Source organism: Pristis pectinata, chromosome 24 (assembly GCF_009764475.1).
Source record: "Pristis pectinata isolate sPriPec2 chromosome 24, sPriPec2.1.pri, whole genome shotgun sequence".
NCBI classification, from domain to species: Eukaryota; Metazoa; Chordata; class Chondrichthyes; order Rhinopristiformes; family Pristidae; genus Pristis; species Pristis pectinata.
In genome coordinates this window covers 23,431,046-23,453,609 of record NC_067428.1, presented here as the reverse complement: position 1 = coordinate 23,453,609, position 22,564 = coordinate 23,431,046, and the positions used below count along the sequence as shown (strand labels likewise).

The 22,564-nt window shown below is 42.0% G+C and overlaps 1 protein-coding gene across 5 annotated transcripts in view; it reads right to left on the bottom strand.

Annotated features, from left to right (window-relative positions):
• LOC127582672 (transducin-like enhancer protein 4) overlaps positions 1-22,564 on the bottom strand; it is a 180,018-nt gene that overhangs the window by 141,946 nt on the left and 15,508 nt on the right. For 3 of the 5 annotated variants that reach the window (XM_052038192.1, XM_052038195.1, XM_052038193.1), the window contains exons 3-4: positions 19,485-19,560; positions 3,760-3,804 (exon numbers count right to left, since the gene is read on the bottom strand). In XM_052038192.1, coding sequence (XP_051894152.1) covers positions 3,760-3,804; positions 19,485-19,560 — 121 coding nt within the window. The remainder of the gene's footprint in view (positions 1-3,759; positions 3,805-19,484; positions 19,561-22,564) is intronic. The other 2 variants (XM_052038194.1, XM_052038196.1) reach the window with 1 other exon arrangement.

The following is a 22,564-nucleotide window of genomic DNA, read 5'->3' as shown; positions in this document are numbered from 1 at the left end:
AATGAGATTAGCACGTGTTGCACCCCATGGCTGAAAATTCAGAGTTTGCTCATGAAGACTTGGTGTCTTGCATGAGGTCTCAGAGAGCAGCAGGTGCCTGCAGGGTTGGACCCAAGTCAGGGGGAAGAAAACAAATATCAAACAGCAATTCTTATCTTAACTCCATTCCCATGACCGCTTGGTTCATGGAAGAAATAAGCTATGGTGATAAGTACAGTCTGCAGCGAATCCCTTTCATTGGGATTCAGAATGGAACACAGTTGAATGAAGTCTGGAATCCCAAATTTGAACAACCCTGATGATCAACATCTAAAACAGTCTTCAGAAACTACAGAACAAATATTAGGCATTTCCAGACTCTTCTGTATTTCTCATTAACTTGCCTTTTGCCAGACAACGACTTGTAACACTAGCACTCACCACTACAATTTGTCCTCTTCCAAAAATGGGAGACAAAGTGTTACATTCCAGCTCCCACCTCGAATAATCCAGCTAGCGTTGACCGAATGGCTTTATCTTAAAAAACAATTTGAGCACTGTTGCATTTCCTGAGCCTTCAAGCTTGGTTCACCATTCAATTATATCATGGCTGATCTGTATCTCAATTCCATTTAGTTGCTGTAGTCTCACATTCCTTAGCACACTAACCCAACATAAATCCATCTATCTCAGTTTTACTAGTTTATTGACCTATGCTTGGCAGCTTTATGGAGCACAAGTATTCCAGATTTCCACTATAAGTGAAGAAGTACTTACTGACATCTTCCCTGAAGGACCCAACTTTAGTACATTTTATGACCTCTTGTAATGAAAGGTTATTAACTTGAAATGTTGACCTGTTTCCTCACTCCACAGGTGCTGCCTGACCTGACAAGCACTTGCAACATCTACCACAGTTTGCTTTTGGAATCTTAATGCTATTTTATTTGAAACTCCCCCACCAGCCAAACTGGTTTCTCTCCATTTCTCCCATTAAATCTCTTAATCGCTTTTAATACTTGTTTGATTACCTTTCCCTACTCCAAGGAACAAACCTAGTCTGTGTAGCCTTTTCTCAAATCCTACCCCTTTTAACATGCTGCACTTTCACACTCAATGTCAAGCCTAACAACACAAGCTGCATGGTGACATAGGCAACCAATAATGTCTCACAAATGGCCACTGGATTAAGGACTGATTAACTAGATTTCAGTCGTGTTGGCTAAAAAAAAGAATCTGATTCAAATGGAAACTTCCAAGAACCACCATGACAAGTGTCAGGGAGGTCAGCAGAAAGAAGCCACTTCCCACAAAGGCAGACCTCCTATGGTTGGCCCGTCAAAATTTAGAGTCTTGAGACCCTAAATTGCAAGTCAGAAGCAAATGTACCATTAACAGAGCCAAGTTAACTTTGTCCCTAGTTGGAAACTATACCCTGCTTCAGAGCAGTTCCTTCTGGTTAAAGTGGTTCCGTTGCTGACTTCCACACTACCTACTTGCACCTGTGGTTTTGTTGCAGAAAACTTATGCAGTCAGCAGTCTACATGGACCAAAAAGTATAAATAAAACAGGAGCAGCTTTAATTGCGCCCTACCCACAGACCACAAGCTAATCATGGCACAAACACATCACACAAGCAGTTTTCCTTTGCGGTTTTTTAGCAGTCCAGACCGAAGTTGACATCACCCAGCTGACTACATACCGACCTCCCTGCTCCCCAAGTTCCAGGCCTGCCACATTCAATGGTTAAGGCATTCTGTAACGATGAGTTAACCACAGTGCAACCTTCTCTTTTACATCACTGCCATTGATCTGTGTCCAAAATCCTGGTCCCTTTCCTGAGGTTTTTAAAAAAATGATTGTAAAAGTTGTGGCATCCAAAATTTAAATATCAGAATGCAGTGTAAAGCTAAACTATGGCCAAAGCACTTAATGCTCAGAGATTATTCACTGTAAATAACAAAATGCTGCAGTAACTCAAATTTTTAGCTTGGATGTCGTGACAGATAATTACCAGTTAGACCGACCACAGGAAGGCAGACTGTATTTAATCAGGATAAATGCCTCGAGGCACAAGTACCAACCCTGTGCTGATCTTATTGTAGATCAGCTTTCCTCTGGGCTTTTGATGCATTGTTCCCAAACAGTGGAATGGAAAAATTTATTGCAAATCGCTTTCCATGTTTTGATTCACTCTGGTGTTTATTGAAGGCTTTGTTTATGGAGCTTGATCTCTCTGTCAAACACAAAGTACCACCAATGCTCTCTCTCCCCATCCAGCAGCCTCACACCACACCCTTCCTCCAGCCAAAACTGAAGGCCAAAATAACAGATTTATCAAGTCACGTCATCTCCAAAAGCTTGGAGTCACGCTGTGCATCGTTTGTAATGAAGGGGTTAAAAATATGGCATATTGACAAAAAAACAAATTGAACAGACATGGGCTCTGTAAGAGGGATGGCCTACTAGAAATTTTTAACATTGTGGATGTATCTGGCACCAGAGAGACAGGACACATTAGGGACCGTAAATATAAGATAGTTACCAGTAAACTCAATAGTTCAGGAAACTCATTTATTTAGCCAGAAGAAAGGGAAACTCTCTACAACAGTAAGAAGTGGATTTAAACAGAAGCTAGATAAGCAAAAGAAATAAAGGGCAAAAGTTCAAATGAAGAGGCACGGCAAAAGGCACGTGTGGAGCTATTGGCCATGTGGGCCCATTCAACATTTCCATTCACTTCATACAAACTTGCCAACAATAATATCACTGATAACACTGGATGGCACAATTTAAACGAACAAAAATGGGGAACATTTGGTCCTCTGCATATGGGCAACCATGATGAATCTGGATTAATTCCCTGGAGATGGGTTAACTTTCTATTCCACTACAGTTGATTTCCAGGCTCATTTCAAAAGGCATTGAAAGGCCAATTGTGTAGAATGGCTCCACAGGTCAAAAGAGTTTGTGAAAAAAAACACTACAACCCCTTTCCTGAGGCACAGGAATAAACCATTTGAGAGCTTTCAGGATAATTCAGCAAGATGCCCGATTGCACTACTAAATTCATTTATTTTGGTGACCATGATCTGAACTACCTACACAGCCATGACAAACATGCAGTTACCTTATTTCTTTTCCATTCCAAAGGATCAATTACTTATGGATATTCTTCAGTACATTTATTATAAAATGGCATTTTCAATTCAAATCCAAAGTTGGTTTAATTTATAATATTTAGGGTATATAAAAAGGAGATATTAAGGGAAATGAGCATGGGGCAAAAAAATTAGCACTCTATGGCCAGCTTTTCCTGAGGAACAACACTGGTGTGAAGGGCTGAATTTCTTTTCTGCAAAGCTTTTCGAAAAAGAATTGCCAGCCAACTGCTCGATCTGCAACAGCTCTCAAGAATCTGTGTCTGGTCCTAATCTAGGGAGTTCCATTCACAAAACGCCTCAGTTGATAAATTTAGCTTTGTGAATGGGCCAGTGCCAGGTGACCTCAGGGATTATGAACACCCACATCCTGGCCCCTTTCTAGTCCATCCTGGCCTTATTCCCTTATACTAGATGTTTTGCTGTATCTGAAGTTATTCTTGTGGGGTTCCTGTCACCGGCTCTAGAGATGGATGATAGTGGAGCACAGAGGCACATTGCAATCTGTGACTGCAGTATGGAGATAGGGAAAATTACTGTCATTCTACAAAAGGAAGAAACAGTAATACTGATTAATGGAGCTGTTCAACCTTCAAAACACTCAGAGGAAAAGGCTTACCTGTTTATGCATTTCAATGTTCAATCCATAGGACATTTCATAATACTGGAAAGAAAAGAGAAGAGACAAAATTACAACTGGGAACCTGAACATTGGCAGACTAAAGCTCACAAGACTTTATAAAATTTATAGTGCAGAAGCTAGTTATTCAGTCCAAACATTCTGGGCTGTATTTAATGCTTTGTCTCCTTCTTTCCAGCCAACATATTCATTTATTAAATATTCGGTATTTATCCAGCTCCCATTCCATGTACTTCGTTGATAAATCACGAATATGGCACAAAATATTCTGGCGTGGGTTGGTGTCCAAGGACTTGGATCCACTGATAAATCATGGATATGACACAAAACATTCTGGCTTAGGTCAACAGCGTTCAGGGACTTGGATCCACATTGGAGAAATGAAGAAACTGTGCAGAGGTTATGGTGGCTCAGAAGTTGCTGGGCCAGCACTCAGAGACCATGATCAGTTATCCAAAACAAAACACAAGAGGTTGAATTCCGATACAGCATTGGAGTAAAAAGATAGTCTCAGTAATGTAACCGTTAAATAACTGGATTGTCTTAACACCCATCTGCTTCACTAAAGCCCTATAGAGAAGGAAATCACTGATCCTTACCCAGTCTGGACAATATGCAACTCCAGATCCACACATCTGCCTTCAGTTCTCCCCTCATTGCTGAGGCAGTTATGGATGGACAATACATGATCTACTGAATGGCAGAACAGGCTTGTGGGGCTCAAAAAAACCAACCATACCCTTCACGTTTTACTGACACTTTCTACTAATACTTCCATGTTCACAGACCCCCCCTTTGCCATCCATCCCTATGCTGTGCTCCAACGCAAATCTTCAGGAATGTTAATCCCTGCAATCGCCATTATTTGCATAGAGAGAATGCCATCTCTCTTAATAACTGCTTGCAACAATCAGAAGTTGTCTAACAACGCTTGGACCTCCCAATTCTTGTTTGCAGATATTTCAGTATCTATCTTAAAGAAAGAGGAACACTAGCAGCATGTCGGCCAAATTAGACCAGTATGCCAACAGCATTTGGAAACAAGTTCGAAGCCCACCATGGCAGCCGAGGAACTTAAATTCCTGTAATTTAAAAGAAAATTGGGAATAAAATACTAGCAGAAGTAAAGGTGATCATGAAACAATCTGGTTGTTGTGAAAACCCATTAGGTTCAGCAATGAGTTTCAGGAAAGGAAATCTGCCATCTTTATGGTATGGTCTTTGTGTGACTCTGACTTACAACATTGTGGCTGACTCTTAACTACACTCTGGAAAGGCCAAGCAAGCCATTCAGCTCCAGGGATTTATTAGGGATTGTAAATCCTGTGAATGAATTTTTAAAAATCTGGTAGAAAGCACAGTTTAGGCAATAGTAAGTGCCAATAGTATGTACCCTGTCCAAATTTATTGGAATGAACTCATGGGAGAGGTGCCTGCAATATCTCAATGAGTGGGGACAGCATGTCAATGAATAAATCCGAAAATCACTAGATGATGAAAGAGGTGTTGCTTTCATATGCATCACCTATAAGATAGAGCGGCAGCTTAAGAATGTCTTGCTTTTTGTAACAACTTCAGAAAACAATCAAAGGCAGATGTTTGGGTCATCAGCACACACAGCAAGTTACAACAAGTGACTGCTGGCATGTTGCATTAACAAATAATGGTAGGACCATTGTCAAAAGTGATAAATCGTTACATGCCCTTTCTAATGACATGACATCATTGCAGCCATTTGACAGAATGGTGGGGTGGGTGAGGATTTGAGATCTGCCCGAAGACATAGGCTGTAACACGACAGATGGGCAACCACACTGGCAGAGCCCTCCAAGCACTTTACATCCGACTGAGAACAGGCACGGCCTGAGTACACAAGGAGAGCCCTGGGCAGGAAATGGGGTAGGTGGTGAGTGCACTCAGAGTGGATGTCAACTTGCCTGTTTACAACCCCAGCTCAATTTCAATCGCAGCAGAGAGGAAAATCAACAAGCATTTTCTCAACATTTAATCTTTGAAATTTGCTCTATTACTTGCACTTTTTCATTTCTCATGAGAGTGGCAAAGCAAGGCAGCTTTTATTGGCCATACTTCTTTGCCCTCATAAGTTGATGCTGGGCCCTCTTTATTGAGCTGCTCTAGAGGACGTTTGCAAGGGGAACTCCAGGAGGCAGATGCCTCTGATGATTAAGGACTAGGAAATGTGTACATCAGGAGTTGGTGGCACTCTTTTGGCTGGATAAAGATAAGAGCTTTGGTGACGGTGTGTAACAGTAATAACACATTACCTTAGGATACTCTTAGGATCTTAAACTCCAATAGCTATACACACAAACCATTGGACACAATGAATATGTATATTATCTTTAGTGTCCCAACATAATCCTGCAAGCAAAGGTACCACCTAACATGGTACTAAATCATACAGATTAGGACTAGTGTTTGACTGCTCAGGAATAGTGTTCTCAAGGTGGTATCACAAATGCCAACTCAGAGTTTCAACACTTCTATCCACTGCCTAATAATGGATCTCTCTCAAAGCTAAAGTCATGAAAGTCATCATCTACGAACAACACTGTGCATCACTCCCCCCCCCCAACCCTACTTTCATTTAGAAATCTTCAGTTGCCACCAATTTTCTTCACAGCTGCCAGGAATCCCCCTCCCCATAGAAGATAAAGTGCTGGGGTACCTGACAGTAATACTCCACTTCCCCCCCCCCCCCCGCCACCTTCAGGGACCCCTCCCCACAATTCTGTCAAACACTAGCCCCAATTTATTTCCAACTGCATCACTGCAGTTCAGAGGTTTCTTCCTCTGCTCGTCTCTGGACTGAGGTCCACTGCTTTGTTAATTTTCTGGACTAAACTCCCTGATCAATGTTTCATCCTTTCACTGGTTCTTCTCCTTGGCGCAGCCCCTATGTTGGTTCCTCTCCGTACTGCTATGCCTGCATTGGTTCCTCTCCCTTGTGATATATATTGATCATCTTGGACGCTGATGGCAGCCAGCTCTACTTCACTCAACCTTGCATCTTCCTGCCCAACATCAATTGAAATGGAGCACGAGGAAGACCAAGAGAATCACTAGCACCCACCCGTGAACCCTCTCCTTCATCAGTTTCCCCATTTCCTCACTGGCCAGCTGCTCAGGGCTAAACATCCCATCGGACGCAAAGCTGAATATCAAATTCCCCATCAGCATATTTGTAGCTGGCCCTCCCTCATCTATACTTCTGCCAAATTCAGGCTCAATTTGACAAATATTCCTTCCTGCCAACCTCCCTGTACCCTATATGCACCAAATCCAATAGTGGACCACCACCCAATCTGGCTGCCTACCCATCAGACCATTCTTGCCGCCATGTATTGAAATTAACATTCACATCATTACCTTTGGATTCCACCCCTACCCCCTCAGGTGGTTTCTTTCTTTCCCATCCAGCTCTGACTTTCCGTGTGAAATCTTCAGTAAAATCTGACCATTGTACAATTCCCTCTCACCTTTACTTCACAGTTTGGCACAGGCAACAGAGTCTAGAATATGCAGTCCCAACCAGTTCTGTCCCATGCTACCCTTCATAGAATTGATGAAGCACAGTTGACCACCATTTGGTCTATCGAATCAATGACAGTTCCTAATGGAGCAATCCCACCAGTACCTACATCCCTGCAAATCAGTTCCTCAAGTTTCTATCCAGCTTTCCTTTGAAAGCTTTTATGTACTGTTTCCACCTCCCCTACAAGAACAGAATTCAAAATTCCAACTACCACCCGAGTAAAAGAAAAATTCTTCACCAAATACATTTTGCCCCAAATTTATATCTGATTTTTGAAACCTACACTAATGGCATCAGTTTCTCTATTTACTCTACCCAAACCTGTCATGACCTTGTGCACATCCATCAAATCTCCTCTCAACATGGTTTGCTCCATGCGGAGCATATTCAGACATCAGGAGCAAGAATTATAGCTGAACTCCCTCATCTCTGGAACAACTCAAGTATTTATAGAGCAATACAGCACAGAAAGAGGCCAATGGCCCAACTCACCATGCCAACCAAGTTGCCTCCCTGGGCTAGTTCCATTTACCTGCATTTGGCCCACATCCCTCTGAATCTTTCCTATCTATGTATAGTACCTGTCTAAATGTCTTTTAAACCTTGTAATTGAACCCACTTCTACAGCTTCCTCTGGCAGCTCTTTCCACTACCTTCTGAGTGAAAAAGTTGCATCTCAGGTCCCTTTTAATCCTTCCACTCTCACCTCAAACCCATCTAGTTTTGGACTCCCCTACTCTAGGAGAAAGACTGTGACCATCCACCTTATCTATGACCTTCATGATTTTATACACCTCTATAAGGTCACCCCTCAGCCTCCTACGCTACAGGGAAAAAAGTCCCAAGTCTAACTGGGCACTCCTTTTCTGCACCCACTCCAGCTTAATGACATCCTTCCTATAGCTAGGCAACCAGATCTGCACACAATACTGAGTGTGGTTTCAACAATCATTTGCACATTTGTAACATTATGTCTCAATTCCTGTACTCAGTGCCCTGTCCAATGAAGACAGGCGTGCCAAATGCCTTCTTCACCACCCTATCTACTGGTCTCTCTCCTTTCAGGGAACTATGTACCTGTTTCCCTGTTCTTAAAATAACACTCCAGGGTCTTACCATTTCTTGCACGTTCTCTAGGATCTTCACATCCTACTTAAAGTTTAGTGATATAAGTGGAGTGCCGCATCCAATTCTAACCAAAGTAGTATTTTATAAAGCTTCTACCTACTTTTAATGAGGGATTGCAAAATTATATTGCTCACAAGGACCTGCATGCCCTTATACACACACACACACATATCACTGAAAGTTAACAACAAGCAATTAAGAAGGCAAATAGAACATTGGCCTTAATTGCAAGAAGATTAGAATACGAGAGTAAAGGCTTTATATAGGCCCCGAGTGAGATCAGACTTGAAATGTGGTGTATAGATGTGGTTTCCTTATCCATGAATCAATACATCTCCAAAAGGGAGTGCAGCAAAAGTTCAAAAGATTAGTTACTGAGATGAAGGGATTGTCCTACAAGGTCAAATTAAGCAAACTGGCCCTGTACATGCGCTGATAACAATGGGAAGTGATCTCACTGAAACATACATAATTCTTACAGGGCTTGACAGGGTGGGTACAGGGATGACATTTCCCAAGATGTTAAGGGAATCAAGGAACAGGGAATTAGTACAAGAAAGTGGCACAGAGGTAAAAAGGTCAGTATCTTAATGAATGGCAGAGATTTCAGAAAAATTTCTTATGTTTCCTCAATCCCCTTCAAAATCTTAAATATTTCAATAAAAAATCACCTCATTCTTATAAATTTCAATGATTATAGATCCAACTGCTCAACCTTTCCTCACCCCAGATATCAACCAAGTGAACCTTCCTTTAACTGCTTCTAATGCGAGTAGTAGTCAAAGAATACAGGTCAGTCACACTGTAGTACAAAGGAAGAGCACAAAAGCCAATATTACTCCAGCGCTTTTTCCTGCGATCTCAATAATTTGACCCATTACTTGGGGGAAAAAAAAAGACCATGATTTTTGTAGGCTGCCCTGCCCCTAATCTACAGAAATCTCCCAAGCATTTAGCCTCAGGATGAGGACGGTGGTGGTAACAAGCTCAGCAACAAGTTCAAATAATAGAGCTTTCAACATGGCATACACATTCCAAGGGACTTCTGAGAAGACAAACATGACACAGAATAGTCATCTTGGATTTAAGAGCAATATCCAAGAAAGGCTTCATGTGACAGAGACAGAGATCCATTGTCACTGGTGTACAGAGGGATGTGAACAGGAGGCCAGAACGAAATGACTGAGGACACAGGCTGGAGTCATGCAAAAAGCTCCCTTCCAGGAAAGTTTGTAGAGGAGGTTGATGATCTGAGAAATAAAGCATTTTCACTAATGGGTGAGTGGAACATTAAAGACAAGGGAAACGGTCACACAGAAGCACTGGAGAGGAACTGAGGAAAGAAACATTTGAATCCTTGAGTTTTTAAAAAAATTTTCCTTCACTATGAACAAGACTAATAATAGGCCTCGCTTAGTGACACCATTGAGGTCAACTAAATCAGCGTCAACCAAGAATCAAACCCATGATCATCTACTCCCAGTATGTGGTTCTGCAAACTCCTTAACCCACTGAGCCTCAGAGACACCACCTTTTGTTCACGCTAAATGCTGATCGCATCATTGGAAACCAGCTTTGAGAATATGATGATGAATTAAGAAGCATGGTTACAGTGTTGAGACTGGCAAAGCCTCCTAAAGCCTAGATTATCTGTGCTTAAATTAATTCCACTCCTTTAAACATCAGACCCAGATGATTGTAATATTTCTGCAACCATATTCCAGTTACAGGAAGGAAATGAAACATCACTCTTGTTCTTTGTTGCAACTAAACTTTGAAAGTTGCCTCCTCCGTCCCACTGTCCTGTAATTAAACTTGTGGGGACTACTCATGTTTTTAAACAAATTATGAAGAAGTGTATCTTTGTTGCAAGTACTACTATAATATCCTGAAACAGCTCAAATAAGAATTGAATTTTCAAATAAGAAGAATTCCTTATACGAAGGGATCTTGGTGTCCAAATCCATAACTCACTGAAAGTGGCTACGCAAGTAGGTAGGGTGGTAAATGTGGCATTTGCCACGCTTGCCTTCATTGGTTGGGGCACTGAGTACAAGAGTCGTGAAGTCATGTTGCAGCTCTATAAAACTTTGGTTAGGCCACACTTGGAGTAGTGTGTGCAATTCTGGTCACCGCATTACAGGAAGGATGTGGAGGATTTGGAAATGGTATAGAAGAGGTTTACTGGATTAGAGGGTATGAGCTATAAGGAGAGGCTGGACAAATTTCAAATGGTTTTCTTTGGAGCATTAGAAGCTGAGGGGAGACCTGACAGAAGTTTATAAAATTATGAGACATAGACAGGGTAGATGGTCAGAATCTTTTTTTCAGGGAGAAATGTTAAGTACTGGAAGATGTGCATTTACAGTAAGAGGGGGAAAATTTAAAAAGAGATGTGTGGTACAAGCTTAAACAAAAATGTAAACGAGAGTGGTAGATGTCTGGAAAGGGTTGCCTGGGGTAGAGGCGCAAGCAAATACCATAGTGGCGTTTAAGAGACTGTTAAATATGCAGGAAATGTATCAGGTGCAGGTAGAAGAGACTTAGTTTAATCCAGCATCACGTTCAGCACAGATATTGTGGGCCGAAAGGCCTGTTCCTGTGCTGTACTGTTCTATGATTGCAATGAATTCTATAGCACAGGATTGGGTCATTGCAAGTTGCACTTTACCGTCTCTCCTAAAAATATCCTTCCATTACTTTTATACTGTTGCCGGGTCTTGCCACCATTGTCAGTGTCTTGGGCCAATTTATTCTAGGATCACCACTGGCTGCATGAGACAGGTGGGTGAGCAGCCGGTCACAAAGCAACCTTTACCCAGTTCACAAGCTGATTTAATTCATGTGAGAAACTAAACAGAATGCCAGGGCGCAGCTTTGAAACTGTTTGTTTGCCGAGTTAAGGAGACAGTCAGTTAAATAAGAACCCAACCATAGTCATGAGGTCAGCCTTTCATTATATGCCTTCTGTGGCAAGAACACTCTGTGCCCTCTTATTTAGGTTTCACATTAGACCACAGCATATTTTTCTCCTTAATAATCATTAGTCCACCTCAATATTGAGGGCATATTTCCTGTGGGAATCCCCACCCAATCCAATTAAGAGGTTAGGTTGGGTGATGATGAAATTTTTTACAGAATACAACATTACTTCCAAATAGAAAGATCACAGAGCACTCAAGCCACAATAATGAGAATCCAAAGAAGAAAACAATGTCTGCACTATGGAGGGGTCAGCTCTCCTTTACCAATGTAGACTTTTGAAGTCACATATACCTTGACCTCTTCCTACATTACAGCAGGATCTATACTTGAAATACTACTAACTAGCTGTAAAGTTTGGTACACACTGAGGTAACTTTCAGCAGTTAAAAGGCATGTCAATTTTTGTCATTGTCCCAATTGGAAATAGTTTTAAACCCCAGTGCTTCTACTAACATTTTAGTAACAGGAGCACAAGGGCATCTGGCCCCTTGAGCTTGGCCTACCATTCAGTTAGATTTTCTAAACCCAATTGTGTCCCTTAGAAATCTGATTACCTCCAACTTTAATAAATATCTACTCGCATTTACAATGTTTTTCCTGTTGAAGTATGTCAAAAGCACTTCACACAAGTGGCATCTGCGGTGTTGCCATGGTGCTCAATGGACTGACAAGGCTGGTATTTTATTCAGTAATATTTTACAGCCATGGGAGAAGTGACCATTTAATTTGTCCTTGGTTGGTCGAGGAACGTTGGTCAGGAGAAAAGTTTATAGCACAAAATTATTAACACCAGGAAGCAAAGGACAGTTAGTCATTTCCTGATGACAAGGTGCATTTGACCAAGATTAGGGGAATTCATTTATCAACTAACAGGATTGACAAGGGGATAAATGTGTAAGAGAAGGGTTTATAATGCATTTAAGAAATGCACTTAGTAAGGTGTAAATATCATGCCAGATGGAGTTGAAATAATTATGGCTACACATTTCCAATCCTAGGAAGAGTAGGCAAGTGATTTTCCACATGAATAATTTCATTCTTTACCGATGGCCAGCATTTATTACCCTTGAGAAGATCCTCTTCTTGAAACACTGTAGTTCAAGTGGCAACAGTACTCCATTGTATATTGCACAGTTTCTGATACAACTGAGTGGTTTGTTTCATTTAGAAGTTGAAATGTAACACGTCAACCACATTGATGTAGGCCTGGAGTCACATGTAGGCCAGGATGGCAGATTTCCTTTCTAAAAAGGACAGTGGTGAACCAAATGTTTGTTTTTTCTTTAAAATGCAAATGTGGTGCTTTCATAGTTACAAATGCCAACACCAGCTTTTTATTCTAGATTACTTAGAAAAACTAAATTTAAATGATATTTGCAGTTTGGTGGGATTTGGACTCTTCAACCTATGGTCCCCAGAGTTTTAGCCCACACCACCAAATTACTAGACCCATAATGAAGCTTATATGCTCCAGACCCTGTATTGGATTTGCTCTTAAAAACAAAATGGCTTGATTAAAGAGAGGGAACTGAAATTTGTCTGTGATACCACACAGATATTGAGAAATTAAAACAAGGTCTCTGCAAGACAACAAAACAAAAAGTGACTGATAAATGGAAGGAGGGAGAAGGCAGTTCAATGCAGAAAAATGTGAAACAAAATATTTTGGAAGAATACTGAGGATAGGTTGAGCGAACTCAGGCTTTTTCTCTTTAGAGAAAAGGAGGATGAGAGGTGACTTGATGGAGAAAAACAGTGATGGGTGCGTGGAATGGACCGCAGGCAGAGGTGGTGGAGGCAGATACATTAGGGACATTTAAGAGACTCTTAGGCACGTGAATGATCGAGAAATGGAGGGCTATGTGGGGGGGATGGGTTAGATAGATCTTAGAGCAGGATAAAATGTCAGCACAACATCATGGGCTGAAGGGCCTGTACTGTGCTGTGATGTTCTATGTTCTGATGGGGAAAGGAATTATGCACGATTCTAATGGAGCAGAGAGGTAGTACATCGATGTGTGGTTTTGCAGATTATTGAAGATGAGATCGATGGTTGAGAGAAAGGTTAATCCAATCCTTCCAAAGACATACTAAATGTTAAAAGGAATGCACTTAAATTAGGCCATAGTTAAGGCATGGCAAACAATTTTGGGAACCCCTACACAGGAAAGATGGTGAAACCCATGGAAAAGGGGCAGCATAATTTAACTGAGGAGGAATGAGATTCCAAGTATAAATGGAGCCTTGAGAAGTGAAGATATTTATCCTCAAGAAAGATGACTACAAGTCTTCAGAAGTATCAAGGGCTGTAAAGACAAATAATGATGGATTGCTTCCACTGGTCAGCAGGATGCTAATGTCAAGTCTGTGCCCTTTCAAATCAGAGAACTAAAGGACAGGTTATAAAGAATTCTGTGCACAGAGGATGTTTAGAATCCACTATTTAATGGATTCTTTTTAAAAGGGAATATCGATAGTTGCTTGGGAAACAGGACTATAAAGAGTATGGCAAATGAACAGGAGAATGATTACAGGTCTCATGGGGAGAAAAATCAATGACACAGACCTGATGGCTGGATGGCTCGATTCAATGCTGTAGCAATGTTTGAGTCCACAAATTCCTTGCTCTTCAGTTTGAATCAATGGATTTCTAATGTCTGCACCAAAAGATCCAGCAGACAGAGGCCTTATTCTCAGCTAGAGCCTGACACCTCTGAATGTAGGATCCCTAACCAGTCAATATATGCTCTGCCCCAATCCATTGCACAGATGAGGGTACCATGCAAGAAAAAGCAGTAGGCAATTTTATTCCCTGTTTGTTCCACCATTCAATAAAATTCTGGCAGATCTTTCACCACACTGACTTTTATTGATGCATTGAGTAGAGTCCAGGAGGTACAAGGACAGATCCCTCCCTTCCCAAAAGTGTACGATGCAAGAAATTGACCAAGTCAGCTGACTGTAGTAAGGGGAATGGAAGGTGCAAAGTTGCATAAATGCCAGGCTCCAAGTACAGGCAAACACCAGCTTACAGCAGTCCAGGTAATAGAAATTCACCCTTATGGAATTCATAAATCAAACCAAAAATTGTATATGCAGTAGAAATTCTTACAAAATTGATGTGGAGAAGGAAAATAAGTGAACTATATATCCCTCCCCCCACCCAACTTATTTTTTGATACATGTACAGATTACACTGCTTCATGTTTTGGAAAAATCACAATCCATTTATTAGGATCATAACACCACCACCCACCCCCATAATGCAGGGGTCACAAACAGAAAGGCGGTATCATCTGGGGTTCAGGTACCTGGTCACCTAAGCCTTCTATCTGTGCTGGAAGACAGGAGAGGCTGAAAGCTGTGCTCTGCAGTGTGCGCGTTCATGTCCAGACTTAAAGAATGAACAGGTTTCCACATAAAGCCCTCAATAGACAAGCTCAGAATTGTGGGGTATTGAACAGTTAGGTGCCAAATAAAGCACAGCCCCATTTCTTCCCACTAACCTTCAACCACCCTAACATGGCAACACTGCACTTCAGTCCCAAGCTCCTTATTGTGTTATTATGACATGTCCTGCACAGAGTAGTCAAGGACAGTGCATGCATTACAGATTAGGTTACTATTTGGTGAATGTCCCTTTAAGACATAGCACAGGTGTGTGTGTGGCATGATTATGACAACAAGAGATAATGACATGCTGACATTTTGGAGTGGTCAGTCAGAGGAGAGAGGGAGAGAGACACCCTGCCTGCTGGTCTCTGTATCGATGGATGAAAAACAATAACTGTGTCTGTCACTACAATCCACGTGTGGATTTTTGGAATAATCCAGTGGAGTCCACTTTGTCGTTAACCTGTAGAAGGAAACAGGTATCTGTGTGGATGGCCGCATCTCGAATACCTTTCGAGGTGGCATATACTTTGGGACAAAGCAATGGAGACCTTCGGTGACTGAGGCGTCGTATGGGTTCCATCGTGGAACATTTGGATTTCGTAATTTCTCTCTATATCTCTTCAGTCAACTGTGGTTTTGCAGAAACCTTTGTTCATGTTTCACCTTATGGCTTGCTGAACTAAACTTTGAGAACTATTCCTAGACTTGCAGTTTGGGAATTTAGAGTTTAGTTTTAGGGGTTAATGTTTAATATCTAACATTTTTACTTTTAACATTTTTACTTTTATTTTTCTTATGATAATAAGTAGTTATTAATAAAATAGTTTCTAACACTTATACATGATTTGGTGTGTTTCTTTTGTTGCTGATACGTGACACATGCAGTGTCACTGTGAAGTGATGCCCAATTCTGCAGCAATGCCTTTGCCTCATGGAGGGCAGATTTGTTGCTGGGACCCAATGCCTGAGGGACAGCAGGAACTATGAAACACTTTAAATCAGATCAAAATCTCCCTCACTGAACAGCCCATCCCACCAGTCAGATCTCAAAGTCCCCCCCCCCCCCCAACAAAAAAGGAGAAGATGTTAAGCTTGTGAATTCAAATGCTAATGAGTTAACTCCCAAGAGAACATTTACATGCTACATGTGTGCACAAGTTCTGCTTCATCCTGCTCCCCAACATCTTGGAGGGGTCACGTGGCTTTATTGAATACAAATCCAGTTCAGAACAAAGAGCAACTTCCTGTTTAAAGCCAATCTCGCAAATCTCTGCTGCCCCACAAGAACAGAAAGTTTCTGTTTGGTGGCTGATTGTGTAGCTCACCATGTATCACTTTAAGCTAAAGTCACTCCAAACAAGAGTCCCATTCATTCTGTGGGGATAACACTACTGCTTGTGTCATACTGCCTGGCGTTGGGCTCCAAACATTAAAAGGATACTTCACAGAATGAAGGGTTATTTTTGGCTGCTCCTTTTTGAAGTGGCTCATCTGGCACCCAGTGACATAGTTTGGATCACTAACAGGAAAAGATTAGACAACTTGAACTAAAGCTCTATTTCTGACAGAGCTACAAATATGCACTAAGAACACATTTTCATCCACTCCAAAACATATGCAACTTTTCTTCCTTGCCAATATTCTGCATTCCTCTCCTGAAGGCACTGACCCTTTGTTCTGGTCTAATTCAGTGCCAGGGATCTTCTAATACCTCAACTAAAAATGAGACACTGCTGTGGAGTATGGGCAGACTATCAGTATTTGAGCTCGGTCTCAATCTTTGAACCACACAAGGACACTGAACAGAAGTGAGAAAGAACCCTTGACAATTTATCACTTCCCAAAGTAGACAGTGACCACTGCAGTACTTAACTACCACACCTGATTTTGCTCAATCTATTCCTTTTTCAAGATCTGGAAATTGCTGGCCAGTATGTTGCCCATTCCCAATAACCCTCAAGTAGCTGCTGGTGAGCAATCTCCTTGAACCACTGCTGTCCTACTGGTGGAGGTGCTCCCAGAGTAGGGTTGGGTAGGGAAGGAGGTTCCAGGACTTAGAAACATATTGCTGGTTCCTTAGTGCTGAGTTTAAGTCAATATGGTGTGCAATTTGGAGGAATGCATGCAGAGAGCGATGTTCTGTGCATCTCTGCTTTTGTCCTTCATGGTGGTAGAAGTTGTGGGCTTGGGAGGTCGCACAGGAGTAGTCCAAGTAACCTTGATGTATTTTATACATGGTGCACACCGCAGCCATGGTGGAGACAAGTGCACATTTAGCCTGGTGGATGAGTGTTGTGAGAAAGGTTCTTTTGGATCTTAAAGATAGAGATTTGGACACACAGTCTTTGTACTTCAAAAAAAAAGGAGAATTTTCATTTACAAAGACAGACACAGGAACAGAATGGAAAGGAACAAATGCACTCACACACTCAAGCAGGAGATCACGAATGTGGAGGGAATCACAACAGGGAGTGAGGTGCGCACACACAGGGAATAAACAATACAGTGTTTGAACACCCTGATATTCTTGACAATCATTGGCTCTTGAGAGTCCTTAACTAACTGCCCTGAAGTAGTGCTCAGCTTACCTCAACATCCTCAGAGAGAGAAAACCAAACATGCAGCACTTTTATACTGCTGGGGGGCTGGGTGGTCCAGCAAGGACAAAGGTGTTTAAATGGGCCAATGGTAGGTGTGCCCAGGACAAAGGTGCTCGCATAGACCAATCTGAGTGGTCCAGCAAGGACAAAGCTGTTTACCTAATGGGGTGAGCCAAACCTTGATTGACAGTGGTGTCACGTTCAGCCATGTGCTCAATGGTGTCATCCCAGCCAGAGGGATCAGTGTTGTCACAGTCACATGACAGCCATGACCTTTTACACTACAATGAGCTGCCAACCAGTGGCAGTGTTCTGGAAGTTGGACCCTTCAGCACAACTAGTCCATGTCAATCAAGGTTCCTATCTAAGCTATTCCATTTGGCCTATATCCCTCTCAACCTTTCCAATCCATATACCTGTCCAAGTGCCTTTTAAATGTTGCTAATCTGTGTTAACCACTTTTGGCAGCTCATTCTATATACAGACCACCCTCTAGGTGAAAAAGTTGCCCCTCGGATTGCTATTAAATCTCTCCGCTCTCACCTTGCCTCTGGTTCTGGATTCCCCAACCTTGGGGGAGTGGGGGGGGGGGGGGGGGGGGGGGGGAAGAACTGCATTCACCCTATTTATGCTCATGATTCAACTTCCTGAGTGTTACTGGAGGTACATGTGCCCAGGCAAATGGAGAGTATTCTTTTACACTCCTTGTAGAAGTTGGAAAGGCTTTGGAATGTCAGGAGGTAAATTATTCACTGCAGGATTCCCAGCCTCTGGACTGCCCTTGTACACACAGTATTTACATCATTGGTCCAGCAAGAGCAACTGCCAGGGATCTGATGTGGGGGGCTTGATGAATGTAATGCACGAATGAGAAATGTAGGTGGTTAAACTCTTGTGGGAGATGGTCATGGCCTGTCACTCAAGGCTCAAATGTTACTTGACTCATTAGTCCACAGCCAAATGTTGTCCAACCCTGTGTTCTTGCAGGGACAGATGTCTGCATTTGTTGCAGAGTTTCAAATACAATTATCAGTGAACATTACTACTTGTGAACTTAGGATGGAAGGAAGATCTTTTATTAAGCTTTAGGACTCTGGTCTGAGTCATTCTTGCAGTTAAGACCTGGGATGGGATGATTTTGCACTCAATTTCTCAGTACAGAAACCAGTCATTTATCCCATCAGAACCAGATTGCCTACACTGGCATTCACACTCTACACAAGCTTCTCTGCATCTCACCCATTTAACATATTGCACAATGTCTATTGGCTAAAAAGGCAAGTACAAAAGACACAAGAGTATGGCATCAGCTGGAAGGTCCTCTCCAAATTGCACAGTATCCTGACTTCACTGTCCCTTCATCAAGTCACAGAGTCCCAGGAAGGTGACTGTGGGTGTACATTAACCAGAGGTTTGAAATAGTTGAAGCAATCAGATCAGAACCTTCAAGTGGGCATTAAATGCCAACCTTGCCAATGATACCTACCCCAAAGAGAGAATTCCTTCTGTTCTTCCCCACGTAATCCCCCTGGCTTTAATCTATCAACATTAAGCCCCATTTGACTAGCCAGGGTTCCACATTCTAACCACCTTGACTAATCAGTTAATTCAATACAAGCCTAGAGTCTTCCTGCCTTTGAGCTCAGGGTGCCATGGACAAAATATACAGACAGCTCAGTATATTTATCTTGTAAAGTGAACTACGTAATTGTTTAGTCAACCAGATTTAACTCAATAAACATTTCAAATGGAAAAAGAATTCTTATTATAGTTTTTGGTTCGCCTTAGGCAAGTATCAACCCCTAACAGGAAGCTCTTCTAGTGTTTAGCAATGCATAATATTACCTGCCTGAAGCAGGTAATTTAACACCTCTTAGCAAATGAAGTGGCCACATAAACCCCAGATGACCCAAGCTGGGAGCAATCGCGAGCAGTGAGATGTTCTTAAAAAGCAAGATGAGTGACAATTACATTGAACAGATTTCCCCCCACCCCCACTGTATTTTGGAAACGATAATGGATGTTATTGGCATACATACTTGAGTACATACCATGACGTAATGCCGTTGCATTTCTGTCTTTTCACTGGCCAACTTCTCACATTCCAGCTTGAGACTGCAATTTGAAAGGAAAACAGATTAATATCTTTACATGAAGATATGACAAAAGTACAGGAACCTATGACAAGTTTACTGAACAATCCTGTTATACCACAAGCAGCACTAAAGTAGCAACAGCAGCATCTTCTGGTAGCCGATTTCCCCTTGGCATTGCTTGTAGAAATCAGGGCATATGCTGTTATATAAAAGCACTGGCACCAATAAACTGTCTCTCTCCACCAGCATTATAAACAAATGTTGTTTGAGAGAGCTTGCTGTGCAGAAATTGGCTGCCGGGTTTTCTATAATACAACATTTCAAAAGTACTTCATTAGCTGTGAAGGATTTGAGGCTGTTATAAATGTGTTGCATAAAAGGCAAGTCTTTCGTTTTTGAAAGGAAATGAGAAATTGGTCATTTAATTTGAGCCAGAGGAAAGTAAATAGGCAGTATGTTGCAAAGTTAGAACTTTAACCTCTTAATCTTCTAAAGCTGGCACTAAAGGTCTAATAGGCAGCAGGTGATACTGTCCTTGTATGCTTCCAAGATCTGGACTACCTACAGCAAATCTCAAGATACTGGAAAATATACTGTTTAAAAAAAACTGCATTGTCTCTGCAAATTCCTTCAAATTCACTGGAAGTATAAGCAAAGCACTGACATTTTCTTCTCCAAGGACAATATCCCAGTAGAGTTCCTAGTTACATTCAGTTATGATGGGCAAACCACACTGCTTTGAGACTCCCAAAAAAAGACACCATTCCAAGCTCAGTAATTGGAAGCAATTACCAGGTGGACAGGAGAAAGATTCAAGGATGTGCTCAAAGTCTCCTTGAAGATAGCAATAACCCTACCGACTCCTGGGAATCTCTAGCCCATGAATGCTCAAAGTAGAGCAGCAGCATTTGGGATGGTATTGACAACCTCAAGGATACAGAGGCCCCAGGTAAGCTATAGGAGCTGATAGTCTCACAAACCACTCACCCTTGTCTCATCAACCATCACCTGCCAAATCAATGGGAGAACCTGCAGTTTCCACAACCTCCTCCTCAGGACCCACAAAACTGGAGAGGAAGCAAATCACTCAAAGAGCCTGTTGTGGGAACGGCAGGCTCTCAAAGATGCCTGTGCACGACCTTAACAACAATGCTGCCAAATCTTCAGTGGGATATGACTACAAGAGGAATCCAAAAGTACAACTCATTACTGAATGTACACAAATACTATTTTTCCTATTGTAGCAGAATGAAACTGATAACTATACTTGAAAGACACCACATTGGACAGCATATAATAAGCTTATCAAGATCAGTCAAAAGGTCACACTGCCCAACAGATCTTATAATTAATAACCAAATCATGTAGTAGTTCTAACGTTTAAAAAGTGCCAAGATACCTCAAGGTGCACTTGGAAAAATGGTGACGAAGCCATGGAGTGCCCAACTGGAAGGATGGAAAGAGACATTGACAAAGCTACCCATTTTACGCAGATTTTTAAAATGGAGAGGAAAAGCAAGATTTAGAGAGCAAGCTCCACAGACTTCTTAGTTCCTCAGAGTTGAGGGTTACTTCATTCCAGTGGAAAATGCCTGTGCACAAATTCTTTGAAAATGGGGGTGGCCATTGCACACACACCCCACAGACTTTACAGAGCAAAGGTTTGGCTCAATGGCAAAGAGGTCGAAGAGAATGGATACCAGGCTCTACTGCACAGACTTAACTCATGTGCATGGTATATGCATATACACGGAGTCAGAGTCATACAACACATGAACAGGCCCTTCAGCCCAACTCATCCACATCGATGGAGATGACCACCATTTGCCAGCACTTGACTCATATACCCAAACCTTTCCTATTCATGCACTTGTCCAAATGTTTTTTTAAATGCTGTTATTATGACTTTGCTTAGTCTCTTTCTTGCCTCCCCCAGGGCTGAAGCTGTGGGAAACAGGCAATAGGACAAACATAATGCACAAAAAGATGAAGCTCAAGATGGTTACAAAGCCTGAAGGGATTTCAGTGATGGGGTGGGAGGAGATTATGGAGAGATTTGAAGATGACGATGACACCGACTTAGTACTGAAAGGGGCTGGAGCTGTGTGGAGGCAGGCAGAATTGCAGAGGCAACAGTAAAGCACCCTTGGTAATAGAAAGGAAAACAAAAGTCAGGCTTGAAATTCATCACTTCAAGCAGGACAGCAGCAGGGCTGGACAGAGGTTACAGCAGAGAACTGGAGTTTATGCTGGGAACAATAACAGCAGCAGCTGTGGCTTTAGTGCTGAATTTGAGGAAGTTGTCGCTCTTTCACAACATTTATGTCAAACAGGCAGTCCAACCTGGGGAAGTGGTTGTGCAGAGGGGTGCTGGAAAGCTGGGTTGGGAAAGATAGCAAGCCAGTAATTAATAGTTCAGTGCAAATCATGGGTTAGGGTTGCAACACTGCTGACAGCGGGGAGGAAACACGTCTTCTCTATTTCCCACAATTAGTGCCACAAGAGCCCAGGTCTCCTTCACTCAAATTACTGTCACACTCCCAACTGGGAAGGTGTTGAGGGAGGAATCAAAAAGGAGGCATTTATAAATAACAATACATCAAATTTGAATTGATGTCTGGGAACTTGAACCCACCTTTCACCTCCCTGTATTTAGACACTGAGAGAATGAGAGAAGAGCTGGTCATTTCTGGGTTTTTGCCCCTACAGACCCAGTGAACTGCTGTAACCTTTGAATGACAAATCTATTCACTCTTCCTCACTCCCTGCACTTCAGAACCGAATGCTGTGGCTCAAGGCCAGTTCTACGTCACACTATATTATCAATTTTTACTTCAGACCATAACTGCACGTCAACACCATCTAGGCTTACATTTACCAAAAGATCAGCTCAAATGAGACGAAGACCTCTTCTCTTCCCAATTCCCTTGAGCTACAATCACAGCTGTTGATTGCGCACATCTTTAAAGGGGACATGATCATCTGGAAGTTGTAGATCACAGGCCAGAATCCTTATTCATATA